This window comes from Siniperca chuatsi, linkage group LG10 (assembly GCF_020085105.1).
Source record: "Siniperca chuatsi isolate FFG_IHB_CAS linkage group LG10, ASM2008510v1, whole genome shotgun sequence".
In the NCBI taxonomy this organism is placed as follows: Eukaryota; Metazoa; Chordata; class Actinopteri; order Centrarchiformes; family Sinipercidae; genus Siniperca; species Siniperca chuatsi.
Genome location: NC_058051.1, coordinates 10,824,140 through 10,843,601, shown reverse-complemented (window position 1 = coordinate 10,843,601; position 19,462 = coordinate 10,824,140). Strand labels below are relative to the sequence as shown.

General features: G+C 40.6%; 1 protein-coding gene across 3 annotated transcripts in view; it reads right to left on the bottom strand.

The window, feature by feature from the left end:
- Positions 1-1,279: 1,279 nt before the first annotated feature.
- Positions 1,280-19,462, bottom strand: part of celsr3 (cadherin, EGF LAG seven-pass G-type receptor 3) — a 134,270-nt gene continuing 116,087 nt past the window's right edge. For all 3 annotated transcript variants that reach the window (XM_044209702.1, XM_044209704.1, XM_044209705.1), the window contains 11 exons: positions 17,709-17,883; positions 15,399-15,511; positions 14,482-14,561; positions 13,127-13,253; positions 12,846-12,965; positions 11,605-11,702; positions 10,928-11,019; positions 10,466-10,639; positions 7,012-7,206; positions 4,334-5,399; positions 1,280-4,047 (listed from right to left, as the gene is read on the bottom strand). In XM_044209702.1, the coding sequence (XP_044065637.1) occupies positions 4,020-4,047; positions 4,334-5,399; positions 7,012-7,206; positions 10,466-10,639; positions 10,928-11,019; positions 11,605-11,702; positions 12,846-12,965; positions 13,127-13,253; positions 14,482-14,561; positions 15,399-15,511; positions 17,709-17,883 (2,268 nt within the window). In that variant the 3' untranslated portion in view covers positions 1,280-4,019. The remainder of the gene's footprint in view (positions 4,048-4,333; positions 5,400-7,011; positions 7,207-10,465; positions 10,640-10,927; positions 11,020-11,604; positions 11,703-12,845; positions 12,966-13,126; positions 13,254-14,481; positions 14,562-15,398; positions 15,512-17,708; positions 17,884-19,462) is intronic.

Below are 19,462 nucleotides of genomic sequence, written 5' to 3'. Positions count from 1 at the left end.
TGTATCAGATTTAGTTTCAGCCCTAGCAGGTTTTAATCAAGGACTGACTATATTGTGTCTCAGCTGGGTGCGTCTGTCTTGGGTTGCTGTGAATCGAGGTGGCAGCTGAACATCTCTGACTTCTCTGAATGTGACAGAATACTTCGAGAGTCAAAAGAAGTCAGACAGAGAGCCTTCCAGAAAAATGTGTCCCTCTGCCAGGATGTTTCCTCTGCTCAGTTTTCCGCACCTGAAAATCTGAGAAAGTCTGTTCTCATGAATATGAAACAGCAAACCTCGTTCTGTCACACACACAGACACGAGCGCACACACACGCGCGCGCGCGCAGAGAATAAATATAAACACAGCCGGGTAGGAATAAGTTATTTTTTAATGTCCAACATTTCTCTTGTTTCCGCGGTAACAGGGGAACTGCTGTTTCCATGCCGCCGTCCCCTTGCCGACGGCGGGATAGAAGACATCCCATAATGAACACACAAATCTAACAAAGACAATCTCCGATCCCTCCTACTTTCCCCCACTATCACTTCCCCCTTTTTTAATTTTTCAGAGCAACGTTTTAGTCTCAACTCAGTCTTTTTGTCTCCCCTTACTTGTGTGGCTCCTATTGTTCTGAACCCGATTAACTTGAAACTGGAGTTTTCTGTAATTTCCCGTTACTGACGGCTGACTGTCTAAAAGCAGAAACATAACCAGTTAATGATCTGATTTTATGCTTGTGAGGCTTCAGCCTTGGATCTATAGCAGTGAACAGGAGGAAAAAGGTTTATTTTGGGACATATCTGCACTATTTACACCCATTACTCAACTTTTATTTTGGATATGTTTAGAGATGTTGGCATTCTGTCTGGAAAGGATAAATGCACCTATGTAGGATTGAAATTTCAATTTGTCTTGTATTTTTTTTCTCTCCAGATTTTACCTCCATGATTGGGTAAAGAAACCAATTTAAATGCTGAAAAGCCAAATGTCCTGCATCAGATTGTACTCCTAGGTGTAAACTGAGACATTTTTAACTTCACATTCCCCTCGTAGTCATCTGGACACTGTTTTCCGAATCAAGACGTTTCGGCTCCCATCCGGAAGTCATTCTCAATTGCGAAAAAATCGTCTTGATTCTGAAAACAGTGTCCAGATGACTGCGACTGAAACCTTTTCTACGATGGAACACTCCTGGACGAATGAGGGACTACACCGTCTTCACATTCCCCTCTTTTCTTCCATCTTTGAATTTGTTGTAGTGAGAGACTCAGATCATAAGAAAAATGTGAAAGAAGGGAACATTTGACAAAAACATTTCTTTAACAACAGCCTCTCATACAAACTGGCAACATAAATAATCAATACAATGTCAATAAATTATCAATAAAATAAATCTCATGTCTGTACAAGTTAAAGGTACTGTCAGTTGAAAATAAACAGATCTGTGAAGAAAAAAATAAGTAGAGTGAGAAGGAATCAAAAAGCATTTTTTGGCAATACTACTGTCATAAATAGGTTCACTTGTCACATCCCAGGGACGTGGGAATGATAAAGCAGCAGTCAGAACAGGGAGATATGTATTTGTGAGGTGTGTGAGATGTGTGTATGTGTTTATTTCCACTATATGCATTTCCATCTAGTTTTTTCTGTTTTTTTCTTCCTCTCTGCAATGAGTAACGTCCACGCCCTCCTCCCTACAGTTACATTTTGCACACAGTCATGGTTTCTGACCCAATTTGTTCTCTTTCTAACCTTGTCTGTTTTTGTACCTCATGGTTTATTCTTATACTTATTGTGCTCTAATTTAGCCTTCTTGTTTTTTATCCATTTTCTCTCTTGTTGTTTTAGTGTTATTACAAGTACAGTTTTTATGACCCACTGCAGTTCTTTGATTACAAAAAAAAAACATTTAGGTTAGCCACAATCCCTTAATCCCTCTGAAGGCTGGTGGAGACTGCCTGCCTGCCTCCATTGCTTACAAATGCCTGCGTGTTGTTACCTTAAGGCCTGAACTCAGTGCTTGCTCCAACAGCTGTGAGAGAGGAGCAGCTGCTGTTGGAAAGACCTGCATCTCAAAACCACTTAGAGGCTTTTAGCGTTGACACAACTGACATCTCTCCTCAGAAAACTGGTACAGTGCTGCAGAAGCTACGCTGTATCTTTCAAGAGACCTCACCTTGTACAGTAGTCTAAACAATGAGAAGAAATCTGTATTGTGTTCTGGTGCAAACCTCTTCATCAATGACAGCTCATAAGAGAAGTCAGAACTCAACAGATTTAGAGCTAGTGCCTCTGTGAGATTTTTCATATATAAAGGATATGCTGAAGTAATTTCCCAGCGATTGTGTTCAACCAAGCAAGTATATACTTCTGGCATGGGATTCATGTGCTACATACATGAGCTAATATATTCAGGTAGATACCATGCTGGATATGTACTGCAGGTCTGCTCTCAGGTCTCCAAACAAATATCTGAGCACACTAAGACGTGACTCATAATGCATTTTCTTCTGATGAGATAACTTCTGTTATGAATTGGCGCTATATATATAAAATTGAATTGAATTGAGCCACTCTCCTCCTACATGCCAAATCAAAATCCACTTGCTTATACAGTATGCAGCCAAATAAAATACCAACCACAGTGTTAGGTTGTAGCGCAGATCTAGGGCCTCCTTAATAAAAACAATTTTTCACGATTGGAACAAAACTGTGAATTACATCTATAGCAATCACACCCTGCACACGTCATTTTTATCACAGGAAACTGGAGAACTTGTATCGTACTGATTTTAAGCAGTTGTCCCTTTGGCTTGGATTTGCACAGAACTTCTGCATGAGAAGCTTTTATAAATGAGTCTCCTGGATGCTGCCGGAGAGATTTGGCTGTTCCTGTGGCGTCTCTTGAGGCAGGCTGAGTTGTGATGCATCAAAGTGCAAGATACCTTGAGGGGCTTTAAATGGTTGTTACATGATACAGCCTCATACAGAGAGGCAGACAGATCTACCTTCACCCACCAGGTTTCTGGAACACTAAAGATAATGGTCTTGTAATATCAATTGACTGATATGGTCTGGTTCAGACAGCACCAGGCACAAAGATACACAGACAGATGACAAGGTCACATTCATATACAGTGGACCACAAAACAGCACAATCTCCTGAAAGAGCCGATACTTTGACACTTGTGACTGAGCTTTAGTAGCTGAACTCTTGAATCATAATTGTGGTGTTTTAGCTTAATGTTGGCCATCTTTCTCTGCACAATCATCTTGTTCCATCAAATCTCTTCTTGTATAATAATCCCTTCCTCTATTTACAATCAATTCTTGCTACTTTGATATTTTCCGTTCAACCACATTTCGCGGTTTCCATAATCTCATCAGATACTATTGCGGACCCCTGTCACTATACACAAAGTTGATGGGTCGGAGGAAAACAGTTTTCAGGGAGACATTTTGGGATTGTTTTTTCTTTGTAAGGGAAATCTCTCCCTCAGCAACGAACAAGACTGCATTCGCACCAACCTCACACGGGCACAATCATTTAAAAAAAACATAAAATAAATAAGGAAACATCACAAGAGATTTCTTCTTCATCTCCAATGAAAAAGATACAAAATGTATAAAAAATGTTATTTACAGTCGTTTCTTTTTTTTCTTTTAGACAGATCTTGTCTGGATCAAGCTGACTTTTGCGTTTGAAATCTGAGGAGTTTGTGTTTGTCTTTAACAGATTTTAGGTAGTAGAGGTGATTTGACTCATCATCCAAAGAAACGTCATAGGTCATTGTAGGCAGTGGGACTTAAAAAAACCTTATACAGTACAAACCACCCACAAACAACCTTTTTTATCCTCAGGGGACGCTCTCTCTGTTTTAATTTCTTTCCAATCTGTATCTTCTCTGTCCCAAGTTTGTTTCTAGTCCTCCGATGTCCCAGGGTGTGCCAGTAGTTCAGGGCCATACATGACCTTTGAACTTGTCCCTGGTGTTCCAAGCACTGTCGCAATGCATAAAGGGATATGGAGGCTGTCATCAAGACTGTCCTTCACTTCTGTTGGCTCTGAGGTGAGGGAAAGGGAAAGGGAAATGAGTCATCAAAATGTTTATACAGCAACTTATCCACTGTTTTCCACTCCAGCTGGAAAACAGAACAACACAGACAAAGACACAAGGGACAAGAAGATAAAGAAGCTGAAAAGTGTTGGAACTGAGGGAGCTGAATAAGGTTGAGATAAAAAGGATGATGAGGAGTTTAAGCAGAAGAAGTAGAATAGAAGATGTAAAATAGAAAAGAGACAGGAGGAGAGGGATAGTCGAGGAAGATTTATTCACACAGATTGACTTACTCGGAGTCGGGGGAGACTTCAGATATGCTGTGGGAGGTGGCAGACTGAGGCGGGGAGGGGGAGGGCCCGTGGGCGGAGCCATTAGGCCCAGGGTTAGAGGCAGCGGAGGGAGGAGTCAGGGCGGAGGAACTGAAGGATGCCAGGATGGAGGACAGAATATCCAGGTGTTCGCTGGACGGTTGTCGACCCAGAGGGTTTGGATTTGGACCTGCGACCTGGGTGACAGTCTGACTGGGGTACCGACTCGGAGGTGCGGAGTCCAGTCGTCCTCTAACATGAGCTGAAGGAGGGAGCTGCTCCTGCTGAGGCTCCTCTGAGATAGGGGGAGGAGGGGAGGAGGAGGGAGGCTGGTCAGGGTGTGAAGGCTGGCGGGGAGGCAGAGTGCGGAGCCACTCCCGACACGGCTGAGCCTGGGCTCCTACTCCGTTGGGCTCCAGTTGCTCTCTCGACCTGCTGCTCATCAGTGCCCCCCCTAGGTGCTCCCTGGATGAGGCCGTCCGGCGAGTAAGTGTGTTCAGCTGCGACCTTGATCCGCTGAGGTATCCCTCCATTCCTGCTCCGACAGCTCCTCCGTTTCCGCTCAAGTCCTCCCTCGAGGTGTGGACGCTGCCTGCCTGGTGGTTGTCCAGTCTGTCCCTGGATGCTGCCAAGTTCTCCCTGGATGATGAGACTCGCTGGTGATCAAGCCCCAGGCCCCCTAGACCTGTGCCCTGCCCCAGCTCTCTCCTCCTGGGTAAGAGATCCAGGTTGTCTCTAGAACCACGGGAGTCCAGCCGGTCCCTCGATCCCCCAATCGTCTGCCTCCCTAATGGATCCCTGGACAACTGCCTCCGGGCCAGCGAGTCCAAGTGCTCCCTGGAGGAGTAGCGGGAAGCTGGTTGGGAAAGAGAGCCGGAACCTCCACTGGCGCCAGCCGTGGCAGAGTACATGCGACCGTAGGAAGCCGCAGGAACGCCCCGGTGGCCCAAAGTAGAGGTTCGGTACCAGTTGAGCTCACTGGGGACCCGGCCCATGGTGGAAAGACCCTGGAGTGCTGGGGGACAGCCGAGACGATTCTTCAGGATACCTAGGAGGAGAGAATAAGAACGTGAGAAGGAGAGAGGAAAGCATGAGCGGCAAAAAAGGAGAAAGAAGAAGAAAATTATAGAAGGAATGCGATTCCATTAGATTGGGGTCACAGGAGAGTAAAAAGGGGATACAAGGATACAGGGGTATAGAAGTATGATGAGGGAAGAAGAGAAAAAGAGGATGAGAAGAGGAGGAAGTTAAAGGATGAAGAGAAGTAGGTAAAAGCAGGAGAAAGAAGTGTTTTGGACATATTAATGACATTTTTAGGTCTTTCAACGCTCACTGTTAACATTGTATGACTCAAAATACTATCTGAGTAATCTGGAAATCCTGAGGGAAATTATACACCATATACTAAACACCATATTGGTGGTTTCCTGCTTTCAGCCATTTTATATGTGTATGTGTGTGTTTTGTGTATTAATACATTCCCTAAAATGTCACCAATGCATCCAGGCAACATGAGTGATTTCCAACTTTGCCTGCATTCCTTACTCACTCACTCTCTGTGTGTCTTTGCATGTGTGGTGTGCCTCTGTGTGTATGTGTGCACATGCCAATTTGATGAAGTATATATTCTGAGTGAACATACTGTACATATAAAAGTGTCACCCATGCTTTTAGGGCCAGATTTAGACCTTGACTGAAGCACCACACTGTGTTATTTAAGTCATTTTTTATGCACAGGGGCCACTCGGCTAGAGTTGTATGTGGGGGGTACAGAAACCTGTATATAATATGCACATGTGGTGATCATGGCATCCACCATCACATTATATTCTGACACTTAAGAAAAACATGCTCTTCTTTGTACATCCCAACAACAGTCTGGTTACTAATAAGAACCAACAAGAAAACTAGACCAGTAGTTTGTGGATATCCTTATAAGAGAGGGCACTGCTAGCTCACATGGAGGGTGCATTGAAATAATTAAAATGTATAACAGACAAACTGCACATGCAGCAGATAAAGTCTCAGTTATTGAGCTGTGTTTTAAATGATGCTTTGCTGATTCAGCTCACACAGCTCACATCTCCTCCATCTTCCTCTTGGCAAAATGCCCCATTTTCATTCTGATGACCAGTCAGACAGGATATCTGGAGATTTTTGTTAAACAGTATGATGAAGAAGATAGTATATTTATAGTATACAGGCCAGACACTGATATCCAAAGATGCATGGCCAAAAACCGATTGCACTTGATTTTTGCCCTCAATTGCAAATGTAACATAGCAACAAGAAAGAAAAGCGAGAAAGAAGAACAAAAACGTAATTTCATTTAGGTACAAGTCTGTTAATCAATCTGTTAACTACATTGTTTCAGAATTTGTAAACATTATTTTGTACTTTTGTTATTAAATGTTTTAAATGGTATGTTTCATATTCAGTTTCCATGAGCCATTGTTTTAATTAACATTAAATTCAAGAGCAATCAATGCCATGGCAAAATTTACAAGATAAAAAAACAGAAATCTATGACCTGATGCTTGATTATACATGCAGGAAAGACAAAACAAAGATTGGAATAATATTAAAAGCAAATCCAAAATGTCAGTGTGCCCTTAGATTGTGTGTATTTGTGCAAGCGTGTGTTTTTGTGTTTCTCTCACCCTTACGGTGCCTGTGTGGCTGGGTGAGGCCGTTCTCGTCCCCACTGGTCAGCGCTGCATCAGGCGGGTTGTTGTTGGCACTGTCCTTGCTGTAATCTGCCCCCAGGGGGCGCTCTGAGCTCCACTTCTGCAGGGTGTGCGTCTCACACTCTTCCAAAGCTGGCCAGTAGGACAGAAGATCATTGCCATCCAGATCTGTCACACACAAAAAGAACAAACACTTTCTGGTTACTCATGAGTTTAACATCAGTTTCAGTGACAATTCATGAGATGAAATTGTTGTTGTCGTGGCTACAAAAACTGACACCTTCCCTAACATTCATGTTCTCACGTCAGGTTATGACTTTAGCAACCAATGACTTATGATAAAACCAAAAAGTTCATTAAGTAGTGATTAAGAAATGAAAAAGGAGACATTTGGGAAAGTGGACAAAATCACTCTTATCGCTGTCATCCCTGCAAATAATGTATTATTAAAGCCAGTAAACACCAGTTATGAAAAGTTGCTAATATGTTCTTATGCCTCACATTCATCTTTTTAATTTGACATCAAGCATTGCGCTACATTTTGTTGCCGTATGTGCATCCTAACAAACACAAAAAAGATGTCTGTATCAAATAGCAAGCAGACAATAGCATAATGTTCATTATGAAATAACAGCAAGATAGATAGATAATGTATCAGACTAGTGCAAATGACCTACCAACAGGCAAAAATTCATGGTCTTAACATGTTTCATGAAAGAGTACACATCTTCCCCTACAAATGGTGGAGTTCGCCTTTGTGGCTATTCAACATGTTAGTTTTTTCTGTGACAACATCAACCCTTTAGGCCAGTCAGTGTCATTTGGAAAATCCCACTAGTCCCTCCATTATCAATTAATCTGTCAGTTATTTTTTCAATTAATCTTTAAAGTCCAAAATTAGTGAAAAACCAATTCTCTGAGCCCAATGTGAGTATTCACATTGCTTGTTCTCTCAGATCAACCCTAAGACATTCAATTTACAATGATGGTTGGCATTTTTGCTTGAAAAATATCAAAAGTATTGCAGATTAATTTCTGTCAATCAAGAAATTAAATAATCATTATTCATTCCAGCTATAACATAAATGATGCCATTGCACCATTGATGTTAAGTGCTTACTTTGATAACCACATATTGTTCTAATTGTTAAGTTTAGTAAGCCCTTTTTTCTCTCTCTCTGTAACATGCTTTTAAATAATTCAATATATTGTTATAAAAACCCATTTAATGTTTTTGTTCTTTTGTCTTTTTCAGCTGTCCATTTAACACTCAGTTATGCACATTCCCAGCACAGTTATCTAATACTGCCTAACAATGAATAGGCCACCATCTTCAAACTGTGACCTTTGAGTAAAAAGCCCACATCCCTCAGCACTGCTCTGGCCCTTCAGTATGACTGCATTGATGAATTGATTGGACTGTACTGGCCATCTGGATCCTGTCCTCCTCTATTCAACTGACAGCTCTGGTCCATGTTTTACCCTGAATAGTTAATATGATCCAGATGGCTTATTAAGCTAAGAATTGAATACTTATATGGATTTACAGATTTGCACATCTGGCCTTTTTTTCCCCCCACGGTGAATCTTTTCACAGAACACTGTATATGCATGACATTTATATCACATACTTTGAAGTGCATAAACTCATATATTATGCACAATATGTTTTCATTTGTATCAGAAGAAATAAGTTATTAATTAAAGGGAAACTTGCTGATTTTCAACCAGCTTTGTATCATTACAGTGTCGGTAGTATATGCAAATGAACACTAGTTAACTTCCCTCCATGTTGCCTGCACCCAGAGCTCCCTGTTCATTTGCTGGCAAAAGTCTGCTGGATGCCAACTTTTGCTGGCCTACAGATTGAACTACAGATTGTACTTCTGCATTTTTTGTATGCCCGCCTCCACGGGCAGTCGGATTGAGAGAGGGGCGGCTCCTCACTGCTCCAAAATCAGAACATCCTGTCTGCCATGTTGTCCACTACTTACTTACACTAAAACAACAACTAGAAGACCATGGCAGAAGGAAATGATCCTGTAATGTCATACACTGAATACAGTGAGGAGGAATTGTGGCGTATGGCCACTGCCCAGAGTCAAGCACCGGGACAGTGATGCAGCGCTGCCCTGTGCCAGGGACAACTGGTGGTGCCGCTGCGGTAAATGTGCACCGATGGAAACTGAAATGGAGTCACTGTGCTGCAGCAAATTTCACAGATGCCAGTTTCCAGAGGAAGGGGCACAATAACATTACATCAAAGCTTTGGGCCACATATGGACAAGGGAGTGCTTGAAACGTACTTTAGGATCCCGAAAAGGAACTGGAAAAAACAACCAAAGGCAGTGGGGCGAAATGGATGTCTAAGCATAGAGTAAGTGCAATTTTAGCGGCAGTGTTTTGTTACTAGCATGGCAATGTTACAGTGTGAAAACATACAATACACGTCTTTAATGAGGCTTAGCATCCAAGCTGCCCCAGTTTGTTACCCAGTAGTGCTAGTGTAGTGTAGTCAGTTTAGCCGGTGGGGTGAAAGAGACGTCTGAGGATAGCGACAGTGTTTTGTTACTAGCAGGGCAACGTTACAGTGTGAAAACATACTACTATACACGTTTTTAATGAGGGTTAGCACATACAAGCTGCCCCAGTTTGTTAACAGGTGTTCTGTCAATATGTGCGGCGGTGCTATCAGAGTGTAGCCTAACATTAGTAGCTCTGACAAGTTGTTTGTAGTAGTTAGAGACGTTTAATGTTACACTTCAGCAACCCCAGTTATCCAAAATAGTCGTATTCTTGCACTGGGGAACAATGCATGTCGCCACCATTGCGACTAAGTTGCTAAGTTTTTAGCAGTGAACGTATGTCCGTTTTTGTGCCTACACGTTCCTACATAACTGAGTCAAACGAGTGTGCTTTTTTTCTATAGCAGAGACCTAAATTATTGGTAGGGCCCTTTTCTGTGTGGACTTTGCAAGTTCACACCACACTTGTAGCTTGACATGCATGTCAGGTTAACTGGCGACTCTTAAATGCCTGAAGGTGTGAATGTGTGCAAATGAATGTTTGTCCAAATGTGTTATCCCTGTGATAGACAGGTGACCTGTCCAGGGTGTATTCTGCCTCTCACCCAATGTGAGGATACACTCTAGGCTCTACTCAAAAAATAGATTTTCTGTGGAGTATTCCTTTAAAAAGGATACATGTAAAGTTTTGTACTGTACATGTGAGTGCCTTTCCCATGTATCCTCTATCTAACTTTTTGAGGGGAGCATCCCCATAACTCATAGGTTACAGGTTCAATCATTATCAGTGTGTTCTCATTAACTGTTGAACTGTCCTTGAGCAAGACACTTAATCATTACTGTCTTTTTAACTGTGAGAAAAAATGCCTTAAAAAGCAAAAACAGGTGAAGTTCTTTTCTACCTTTGGTGCCATTGTGTGTTGGCTCGGTGAGCAGACGCTCGCTGTGATTGGAGCGTTTGAATCGCCGCTGAATGCGCCCACGGAGTCGAACGTTGTCCTCGCTCTCAGAGGAAGGGATGGAGAGACTGCGTTCCTCCTCCATGGAGAGGTCTGAGTCTGAGTCAGAGTCCTCACCTGCGAGAAAAGAGGGAAAGGAGGAGGAGGCAGAGAAGAAACAAGTGAGAGGAGGGAAGGAGAAAAAGAATAAAGAGGAAGGAAAGCTAGGGTTGACAGATTGTTATTCCTTCTTGTGGGTATATGAGCTTAATCTTTAATGAAATTCATATGGAGAGAGAGTAATGACAAAGGAAAAGGAAAGAGAAACGGGTGGAGGAGAAATGGAGAATGTGTCACCACTGCTCGTGTGTGTTTGTGTCCATGGTCATGTTTGCGTACTTAGTATGCTTGTGTCTGTGTGTTTACCTCCGTCTCTGTGGAACATGGCTACATCCAGGTCTGTTGCTCCAGTGTGGACGATGTTTTGTTCCAGAGTCTGACGAGCTAAAAGATTTTCTCTAACAGGGAAAGAGGAGAGAAGTGAGGACACACATACACACACACACAGTATACTGTATATGCACTTACACAGATTGATACAGATTAAAAATAGAGAGCATCCACACACCACACACACACACACACACACACACACACACACACACACAAAGACATGCAATCACTGAGCCATAAAGACACCAACAGCCACTCTCAGAGTACATTAGTGTTGCTCCACATACAGTACAGTACATTGTTCCATCCAATCTTCTTCATCTTTACCCCACTGACCCACAAAATAAACAACAGGGTTTTTATAGCGAGGGAATTTCCTCCCTGAAGCAACTTTATCCCGAATCAAGAATGTCACAGAGAATAAATCAAACCTGACAGATCTGAATGATAATTTATCATTTGTATATTGTTGGTATTATACCCTTTGCTCTTCAACAACAGGAAGAATTATGCTAGTCTTAATCTACTCTACCAGCCATGGTGTAGACATTTTCCATCCAAACTGATTCTGGTTTGTTGGTAAAATTTGTGATGTGTGGGTGCATAGTGTGTATATGTGTCTGTGTGAACGTTTGTGTGTGTTTATATACCTGGCAGAGCTGACAGAAGAGATGGTGGAGGTTCCCAGGGTGATGCGATGCAGCCCACTCTGCTCCAACAGAGATGCATTGTGATAGGGGTTCTGAGCCTGAATACACACACACACACACACACACACACACACACACACACACACACACACACACACACACACACAAGAAGGTTGAGAGAGTGAGGTTAAATTCAGAGAAATGAGAAGAAGCTACATTATTCAGATAATATTCCATCAACCATTACACGGAATGGTACAAAACATAGCCCTTTATCTTTTTAAATGAAATTTAAAACAAATTTCCTCCCTGATGATGCTTTTGGAACATGGAAAAATGCATCAAATCAGCTGTGCTTACACCACATACTGTAGTGTATCAAGAGTCGAAATACCACCCTCATTATGGACTTACTTGTGCTTCTTTAGCCTTTGTTCCGTGATATATTTTTGCATAAAAGGCTTCTTTCTGATACTGGGGTTTTCTATCCATACCATAAGATAATGAGTACTTAGTACTATAATTGGTCGTTAAAATGTATCATACAGTATGAGTCAGATAGGCGCAAGGATAGGTGTTCATTTACAATAATTTATATACAATCCATCAGAAGTAAAAACAGCATAGTGTGTGTCTAATAATAGTATGTACACATATGTATGTAATAGTAGCACACACAGACACACACACACACTTTTGTAGAAGTGGGCTAAAGAGTGGGCAGGGCTCTACCGGTCAGATTATTGTTTTATCTGGGTCAGCGTCAAACCCTGAAGGCAGAAGGAGAGGAGAGAGGGAGGGCAAGAAAGATGGATGGATGGATAGAGGGAAAGAGGAATGGAGGGTAAGAGGGCTTTTGTACTATCCTAGTAATGGACACAGTGAGAATGTGCATCTAGAAAAGAGAATATAGTAGCAGAACAAAACAGTATATGGTTTTAGGATCATGCAGCGAGATGATTTACAGCTTCACATCAGGGTCATTCACCCTGCAAGTCGTTATTGTGTAATAATGACCATTGCATTATAATATTATAGTTTATGTAAATTATTAAACATTTTTAATCACTGTTTTTTATATTTTATTTTGCATGCTTGCTGCCAATGTGCTGTATAAATGATTTCATAGTAATGTCAGTTCAGACCAAGATACCAGACGACATAAAACATTATCTGTTTATCAGAGACGAGCTGCAGCAGTATAAAAATCCAATCGGAGGCTGTATGTGTGTGTAACTCACGGTGTTCTGTGGTGGTCTTGGTGGGTCTTCTCCAGGGCTCTTCTTACCCAAACAGGCGACTCTCCAGGCCTCCTTAACCTCTGAGTTGAACACAGTGAAGACCAGCATCACTGACAGACCCTGGGAGAGAGAGTGGTAGAGAGAGGCAGAAAGACACAGAGTGAGACTGAGACCATAGATCCTTGCAAGATCCTTGCAGATGTTTTATAATGTATTTTCCTTATTAGTTCTCCAAACAAGAGTCCCCAGCTACAGCTAAAAAATGTACACTTTGTTCATACCTGCACTAGGCAGAGGACATCGAATATGTAGTAGAAAGCCAGGATGCTGTTGTTCACAGCCATCAGACCACACAGCCAGGTGGAGGTGGCTACCAGCAACAGCAGGAAGGCATTGCGAATAGTAGCACTGGACATAGAAACACAGAGAGCAGTGTGCGAGACAAAGGTTAGATTTGGATTCACCAGGATGAATCTGCTATAACACACACACTCTGGCAGCTGTATTGGGCATCTGCAGTTCAGAAACAGACAACGTCATGTTGCATCTTTCTTACTCTACATGTACAACTTTGATGTCTTGAGATAATGACATGGTTAAGCTTTGACTGGGAACAGCAAATGTTCATAACACTGATTACTTTGCTTAATTACCCAGCTAGTTAACCAACTCTATAGTGAATGTAACATTGGAAAACAAATTAACTTCACTCATAACACTATACACTTTTACTTATATCATAACAATGTGGTCATTATACATTATTTGCACATAGCCAATTCTTTATTGATGCTCATGATTAGGGTAGTTAAGAAATTTAGACACAGAAAACACAAGAGATGCAAGAGTGACAGGAAGTGAGAGATGAGAGACAGCAGGAAAAGGAGATAGTAGAGAACCCATAAGATGGATACTGAGACAGATGTGGGAGTGAGGCAAAGAGAGACACAACACACTAGCTTAAGTGATTTCCTTGTGTCATTTATGCACATATATCTGATTAACAACAAGGCATGACATGATCATTGTCTATCAAATCAACATTGAGTGAATAAGACAGATGTCTGTTCCCTGTTAAAATCACAAACATCTGTTCCCTGTTAATTCACTAGTCTCAAACATTTTTCAAAACTACACTCCCCATGGTTTTGTGATGCACATATGACAGCGAGGTTCTCTTTATGATCTGCTAAAAACTAACAAAAAAAATAAAAAATAAATGTAAGCCATGGAATTTGGAAATCTAAGCACAGATTTAGAGTTTATGGTTTCATAACTTTATTGAGGTTCTTCTAAGCTTTGCCCAAAAATGTCCACACACCTCATAGCAATGTTATCAATTAACCATGATGTCTGAATTCTACATCTCTACTGCAAACAAATTATTTTTAATTAGACAACAGACTCAAATTAGCAAAGGCTTCTTTTAAGACAGAATTCTGGTGTCTTCAAAAAGAGTTAGTCACCAGACCATCCTCTAAAGCCTGAAATGAAGCAAAACTTGATTTTTATCCCCCCCAAAGCATGAGAAGTACAATAATATGACTGCAGGCTTACATAACATAATGAAAACTAGCCAAAAAGTCACTTCTTGAAACTGAGAAAAGTCATTTAACCATGGTGGGTAGGTACTCACATGACAGGGAGCTTCTTGGTCTCCTTTTGAGAGGGATTACAGGACATCCTTGCTACGATCATGAAAATACCTCCATTCATCTGAGGGATCAATACAAACGGTAAGCCAACATTTCTAATGCATTTTAGCTAATCCAATACTGCCGTTAGCAACATCAGGAATGAGGATAAACAGATGAAATAAAATCAATGTAAATAAAATAGTCATCTATGGGGGGAAAAGGTACATTTATTAAAGGCAAAGCCAAGTGTTCCTCTGTTTTGGTTCCTTTGCTCAAACAGTATATGAAAATAGACAAATTAGTGAAAGATAGAAAGAAAATCACTGAATAAATTAATTTGTACAGAAGAAGCAAATGCACATCAGGAGGACGGAAAGAAGAAAGGAAATAAATACAGATATAACTGCAGTTTCATGTCTAAGATGTTGCAGTTCAGTTATAAAGTAAAAGGTGTTAGCTTGATGTGGGGAGCAATTAAAATTATGGTCTAGCAGAGTTCAAGTGGGTTGTCTTTTGTAAAATTAATTTGGAGTGCTGCCACTTACGACTGATGATATTCTGCTAATTTTGGGAGAGCGCCCAGCCAGCGATTCACAGGCAGGGGAGAAGGAGCATAAACGAAGTTTACACACATTTTTACAGTATTTAAAGAAAAGTTTACCTTAGGCTGACATCAAGCCTAGTAAGCAGTGTTAGTTTATCTGCACTAGTTTTTATGATTTTATAATCTTTTAAGGGGTAACAAAACTGGAATCAATGTTGCCCTGAAAAACTTAATTCACTCAGTTTGCTGATTGCTCGTCAACAGTCTACACTACCATTCTCCCTCACGTCACTGTTTACACTATATTTTTATTCAAGTTTGTGTGCACACAGCATTAACTACAGTATATCAGACAGACAGGTGGACAGTTACCAGTATGACAATGGCTATAGGACCAGCAAAGCTCCAGATGAGTTTGTCATAAATGGAGATCCAACAAAAGTCTGGGTTCCCGTACCCCTCTGGGTCCAAGCCCACTGCCAGGCCTGCAGCGAAGAGACAGACAGTCAGATCAAACAGGAAGATGTACTATAAGTTCTCTTCTACTGTCAATCACAGAGAGAGGGACAGAGAGAGGCAGTATAGTAAACAGCATGAAACTGTCTGAATGACAGTGGCAGGAAAGGTCAGAAACATAATAGAACACATCAATAATTACATTTTTTTACAGTTGCTAACTCACATTTCTCTGTACGAGTTCACTTTTTAAAAACTCTTCACACAGTTCTCTATATTGACATAGCTCAGCACAACAGTTCATCTCACCTCCAAAATGCACTAATGCAACCAAAACACTTCATACACATCTCAGGATCAATTAGTGTACCCAAACACTGACAACATTTGTCTGCCAATAGTAACACTTTGTCACTCATTATAGATTGACGATAAAAACCTCTAACAACCAGTAGCATTATAATTAGTGTCACTACTGTCTTTGTAAACGTATCTTTTATTTATTTAGCATAAACCATGATTCCATTACAACAAAAAATAGGTCACTTTACAGTATTACATTTATTGTGCTACCTTACAGTATATGTCACGGAAATGAATCAGAAAAGTTGCAATATGCTTCAATAGGCTTTTTTGTGGATAGAGTAATTCCAAGTGCACAAAATGAAACTAAAGTAATTCCAGTAATGCAAAACAAAACTATACATATTCACTATACATACTTGTACAGGATAGCTACAGATATATAAATACAGTGCTAGTCAACCCTGTCTTGTGTATTTGACCATAAATTCTCATCCACATAACACCGTATGTCCTCTCTTGCAATACACCTGGGAAAGAATCTTTTTGCATGTCTGATCCATCCCTGGCAATCTTCTGCAGATATGTCCAGACACCCAGCATTCATTGTGTCCAAGAGGGACATCTGATCATGTGGCTGGTACTGACAAACCTTCAAAAATGCTCCATGCATTTTGTGGAAAAGCAATGAAAAATGATCCACAGTTTAGTACACATTGACTTCTGCTGTGCTGACTGTGTGAAGAGTTTTGAAAAGTGAACTCACAGAGAAATGTGACTTAGCAATTGTAAGAAATTGTGATGCTAGGTATATACATCATGTTGTATATAATCAGCTGTACATGATTTTAGTTTTTCTCCTGATTTGATAGATGTTTAGCTTGCTAGCATTACTATTAGTCACTGTTGTAACTATTTTGTATTTATTTTACAGACTAGCTAATGGAACTAGTAGATTTTATCAGGTAGATATGAGTGTTGGTAGAGGTGGGAAGTAATTTATATTAAAAATATTTTTAAAATTATCCTGCTGGTTACTCAAAAACCAATAATTTCTAACTGAGCTAATAAAACACATTGTTTTGAAGGAGACTAGTGCTACAGACAAAACAATAAACCACAACCACTCGATGATGGTGCCAGATGTGGTTACTAGGAGATTTGTAACTGATTCTAGAACTGTGAACTCTCTATTCCTTGTGTATCCTTGTTTGGACAACACTGTCAAGGCTTTGACAGTTGTGGGTATGAATAAAAAAAAAATTTAATTGGACGAATAAGAGAGACAGGAAAAGCCTAAATTAAGACCGACACACAGATAAACACACCTCTGGGCCAGAGGAAAGAGACATGCAGCCAGTGTGTGTGCATGTGTGTGTGTGTGTGTGGAGGGAGACAGATCCATTCTTGAGGCAAGGTGAAACAGCGGTCGGTGTGTGTGTGTGTCTGTGTGTGTGTGTGTCTGTGTGTGTGTGCGCAGAAACATCAGATAGACGAGAGCTGACAGCATGTCTGGATAGAAACTGCAAATATGTGTGTGTTTGTTTGTGGACATGTATTATTATTGTGTGTGTGTGTATGTGTGTGTGTGTGTGTAAGTAAAAGAAGAAGAGAGAGAAAAGAAAGCAGACAGATGACTTGCAAGGAAGAAATTGCTTGCATGTGTGTGTCTGTGCTTTACTATCTCTATATTATAATGTCACTGAAACCTGTTTAATACAAATGTCAACAGGACCTTTATCTACACAGCCAGACTCATTGGAATGTGTCTAAAATGTGTGGCTGTGCACATATATGACTCTGGATAAATGTGGCAAGGACATGTTTGACTGTGTCTGTATACATGGATGCATAGACAAGTCTGACAAATATCACAGAGATCTTACATGTCTGCATGTATGTGAATGTGTATGTGTGTGTTACCTGTGATAATGGCGGGCACACCCCAGCCGATGGCATAGTAGAACCTCATAGCACCATAGTTGATGTTGCGTTGCTCAGTCTGCATGCGGTAGATATGAAGGCCCTCCACGAACATCCAGGCAAATGTGGACATAAAGAAGTAATGCAGGAGGATGGCGACAACCGTGCACAAGAACTGAAGGGAAAGAAAGAGAATGATTAAGGGAAGGAAGGAGAAAAAAACAAGAGAAGCAAGAGGAAGATGGAGACAGCAGAAGGAAAGGGAGAGAGATGGATCATGTAAAGGAGAATGAAAAAAGAGAGAAAAGAAATGACAGAGGAGAAGCAGGGATGAAAGAAGAGAGGAGGTGACAGAGAAGGTGTGAAAAAAGAAAGAAAAGGAAGGAGGGAGGGAGAGGTAAGAAAAAAATTTGAAGAAGCATATAGCAAGCATAAGCAAAACATATAATCCTTTGTATTGATTTTTGTGACAGCTGCAGAGCAGACATCTTGGCAAGCAACCAACAAGTCTTTATTAGAACACAGCAGGTGTCAGCAATGAAGTAACAGGCATTCATGATTTAATTACCAACCCAACAGAGTTTATGGCAGCGTGTTACAGTATATCTCCAGGAAATGTACAAAATAAGTGACATGAATGTAAATGAATGTTGTTAATGTGCTTAATTATAGTAACAACACCCAAGAGTGCGTTCTTAACTGATATTATAGGTTTAACAGTAAGCACCATCGGAGAGGAAAGTACACATAGTAAAGTATGCGCTCGCAGGTAATGCGGTTCTCATGGCAATTATGTGTGAAAAAAAATTAAACATAATTTATTCAGTAGTAAAAAACAAAACAAAAAAAGAGATAACCCTAACTTGTTTCCTGGTTTTAAAAGGGAAATATCTGCTCAGTTGAAGCATATTTACACTCCAATTGTTTGGATCATTAATTTAAAATCTTATATTTCAAGCTTTCATCAGCTTTTATAATAATAATAATAATAAAACTTTATTTATAGAGCACTTATCAAAACAAAGTACAAAGTGCTTCACAACAAGACAAATAAAATACCACAGTGAATGACGAAATATAAAGAAATAAAACACATAAAATACACAAAAGCAATAAAGTAAACAGTAAAATAAACAGCCAGTTCAGGTAAAATCAGGATATGCTTTCAGATAAAAATGTGGTTTGAGACGAGACTTAAACGAAGACACTGACTCAGACAACCTAATTTCTTCGGGCAAGTTGTTCCAGAGCCTCGGGGCCCTGATAGCAAAAGCTCTGTCCCCCTTAGTTTTCATCCTGGACTCAGGAACAGTCAGGAGACCCCTGCCCGAAGATCTCAAACTACGTGAAGGTTCATAAGGGATTACAGGGTCTAAAATATAGTCTGGGGCCAGGCCATGAAGAGCCTTAAAAGTAATCAACAAGATCTTAAAATCAATCCTAAAACCAACAGGGAGCCAGTGTAAAGAGGCTAAAACAGGTGTGATATGGTCATACTTCTTGGTCCTGGTTAACAGCCTAGCAGCTGAGTTTTGTACAGTCTGCAGTCGTGTTAGAGTTTTTTGATTAAGACAAGTGAACAGGCTGTTACAATAATCAAGGCGTGAGGAGGTAAAAGCATGCACAACAGTTTCTGCATCACTAAGATTTAAAATAGATCGTATTTTTGCAATATTTCTGAGGGGGTAGAAACAAGATTGGACAAGCTTAGTTATATGTTGCTCAAGACATAAATTGCTATCAAACAGGACACC